General features: G+C 50.1%; 1 protein-coding gene across 1 annotated transcript; it reads right to left on the reverse strand.

Annotated features, from left to right (window-relative positions):
- Positions 1-296: 296 nt before the first annotated feature.
- Positions 297-3,285, reverse strand: METTL7A (methyltransferase like 7A). The gene is made up of 2 exons (XM_015651995.3): positions 2,444-3,285; positions 297-1,066 (listed from the first exon to the last, which is right to left on the reverse strand). Exons 1-2 carry the CDS (start codon positions 2,951-2,953, stop codon positions 830-832), a joined length of 747 nt encoding a protein of 248 aa, XP_015507481.1. The 5' UTR covers positions 2,954-3,285; the 3' UTR covers positions 297-829.

Genomic DNA, 3,285 nt, shown 5'->3' on the forward strand with positions numbered 1-3,285 from the left:
GAGCTCACCCTCACCCGGGCAGAGGGGCAGGGAGCTCATCCTCACCTGGGCAGAGGGTCCAGGCCCTCACCTCTGCAAAGAGTGAAGGTTTTCAGCCCTGAGCCATGGGTCAGGGGTCTCACCCTCACCTAAGCAGAGGTTCAGGGGTCCCACCCTCACCTGGGCCAAGGGTCAAGTTTGGGGGTTCAGGTGGAACGGAGTGAGGGAGTGTGGGGAGGGGGCAGCAGGTTCGATGGAGCCCCAGCGAGATGCACCTGAAGGATCCTGTCCCAAGGTTAACCAGGCACACACAGCAGTCCCCTTCCATTAATACATTTATTTTCTGCTTCCCAGGCTGGTTTCTGTTGTCCTGGGATCTTCCCTGGATGCACTGGGCTCTAGCAAGGCAGGCTCAGCAGCACCATGGCTTCAGGAAGGAAACAGCTTCAAGTTATATCAGCAGAGGTTTGATTAGATAGGAGGAAAGATTTCTTCACAGAAAGGGCTGTCAGGCCCTGGCACAAGCTGGCCAGGGCAGTGGTGGAGTCACCATCCCTGGAAGTGTTTAAAAAACACTTTATGTGGATGTGGCACCTGGGGACCTGGTTTAGTGGTGAACATGGTGCTAGTGCTGACTTAACTGCTGGACTCTGATCCAAAAGGGCTTTTCCAACTTTGTTGATTCTGTGATTCAGAGACACTCAGAAAATTGACCCTCTCTTCTCAACTAACAATTTGATTTCTGATTTCAGTCCTTCACTGTGTTACTGATACGGGCAGGTGTGGAGGAGCCTGTGCCTGGCAGGGTGTGTTGGTCACGATGAGGAATTTTTGGGGTGCAGGACAGGGGTTACTTCACCCCGTACCCCACGATGTGTGGCTCGATGGGCATCCAGGGCATCGCCAAGCCGATGTGCTGTATCTTCAGCTCCGAGAACTTTGCCTCTTCCAGATTCTTCCACAGCTCTCTCGTGAGGCAGCATCCAGCAAAGACGAGTTTCCAAGTCGGGTAACAGACCTGCTGCCAAAAATACCTCCAGCTGGAATGCTCAGCGGCCACGTGCTCCAAGAAATAGAAAGCTCCTCCCTGGGAACACAGAGTCTTCTTACAGTGTGGGGGTCATGCCAAGCGGCTCCCACCACCCCCTCCCTCCCCTTTTCCCTTCCCTCTGTTAGTTGGGATTAATGAAAGAAGGAAACGTCCAGAGATTCAAAATGCCCATTCAGAAAGCACAAAGGACCGACTTATTTCATCCCTCTTTTATTCCAGCAATAGTTTGTTGTGGTTTTGTTTCGATTAGTTGCTAACAGGGCTGTTTTTCCCAAAGATAAATGTATAAATCCTGCTCTAACACATCGGTTTTTTCACAGAGAGCAGGGTTAGGTGAAATATTGGGAAGAAATTCCTCTCTGTGAGGGTGGGCAGGCCCTGGCACAGGGTGCCCAGAGAAGCTGTGGCTGCCCCTGGATCCCTGGAAGTGTCCAAGGCCAGGCTGGATGGGGCTTGGAGCAAGCTGGGATAGTGGGAAGTGTAGAATGAAATTATCTTTAAGGTCCCTCTCAACCCAAACCCTTCCGTGGTTCTATGAAAATGCCACTTTTAAAGGCTGAAAGTCTCTTTTAAAAATACCCCCAACAAACCAGCTGGTTTTAACCTGCAGCTCATTAGTAACTCCAAGGAAATAAGGTGTTTAATTAGACTGGTCTGGTCCTATAGGCAGAGCACTTAATTTAAAACAAGGCTTTAAGCCTTGCTCAGAGCTTCCCACCCCAGCAAAATCAGCTGAGTGGGGAGGAACAAACACCACATTCTGCTTTAAATGATGGGCTGAGATTGCTGCTAACTTTGTAAGCATTTTTAGTCAGCAGAATGTTGTTCTTAGGATTCTAACTCTAGATCTATCTGCCCAAAACCCCTTGCAGCACCCAGCCATACAGAGCATTGTAGGAAACAACCTGGGTTTTAAGCTCAAACCAACTTTTTTTCACTAGGTTTTGTTTTGTTCTGGGTTTTAAGCTCAAACTAACTCTTTCTCACTTGTTTATTGGTCTGGGTTTTAAGCTCAAAATAATTCTTTCTTGCTTGTTTTTTTGGTCTGGGTTTTAAGCTCAAACTAACTGTTTCTCACTTGTTTTTTTGGTCTGTTTTAAGTTCAAACCAACTCTTTTTCACTAGGTTTTTTTTGGTTCTGGCTTTTAATCTCAAACCAAATTTCTCACTTTTTTTTTTTTTTGTCTTGGTTTTCAGCTCAAACCAACTCTTTTTCACTAGATTTTTTTTTGTTCTGGGTTTTAATCTCAAACCAACTTTCTCACTTTTTTTTTTGGTCTTGGTTTTCAGCTCAAACCAAATTTTTTCACTTAGTTTTTTATTTTTTTAATCTGTTTGTTTTCCCCCTTGTGGCGTGGTACCTCTGGAGCAGATGTTACAGGTAAGAAGGGAGGTTTTTCTGCAGGTACTCACCGGCCGGAGCACCCGGAGCACCTCGCTCAGGGTTGTGCTGACGCTGTGCACGGAGCACAGCACCAGCGTGCAAACCACGGCGTCCACGGAGCCGCTGGCCACCTGGCCCAGGTCTTCTCCTGCGGCCACCAGGAACCGCTCGTAGCACAGGTGCTGGTTCTTCTTCATGTTTTTGGAGAGGATCTCCTGGAAGTGGGGGTTGATGTCGGTGCAGGTGACTCGGCAGCCCGCCGGGTAGAACTGGAAGTTGGAGCCGCCGCCGGTGCCGATCTCCAGCAGCCTCAGCTCGCCGGAGGGGCCCCTGAAGTCGGGTAGATTACGGAATAGCTCCTGCTTGTGCTTCTTGGATTTCTTGTCGTGAGTCAGACAAATCTTCTCTAAGATGAAGGGGAAGAAGACCTTCCTGCAGAAAGGCTCCCACAAGCCCAGGAAGGACAGCAGGTAGATGGGTGAGGCCAGCAGAGCCAGGCAAGCCCGGAGCAGCAGGACGCTCGCTCCAGCCTCTGGCATTTTCAGCGTGGGCAGAGCAGAACTGCTTCTCCTGTGTGTGTTAGAGCTCCTGGAGCTCAGTCAGAGCCACGTTTGGGTACTGACCAGATCCTCTCAGAGCACATTCAGCCGCTTGGGCTGCTCTGGTGGACGCTTTTCCCCGGCTGATTTCTCAGTCCGGGCACGGGTGAGGACTGAAGAGTGCAGGTGCAGCCAAGCAGTGACCAGAGTCCAGGGGAGGAGCTGCCAGTTTGTTCCCAAGCCAGCACGAGCTGGGCAGCACAACTCTGTGTAACCCCAGGCAAAGTTCTCCAAATGCCCTCGTTCCGTTCTGGTCACGTCTCTTAAAGCAG

The sequence above is a fragment of the Parus major genome, linkage group LGE22 (genome assembly GCF_001522545.3).
Source record: "Parus major isolate Abel linkage group LGE22, Parus_major1.1, whole genome shotgun sequence".
NCBI classification, from domain to species: domain Eukaryota; kingdom Metazoa; phylum Chordata; class Aves; order Passeriformes; family Paridae; genus Parus; species Parus major.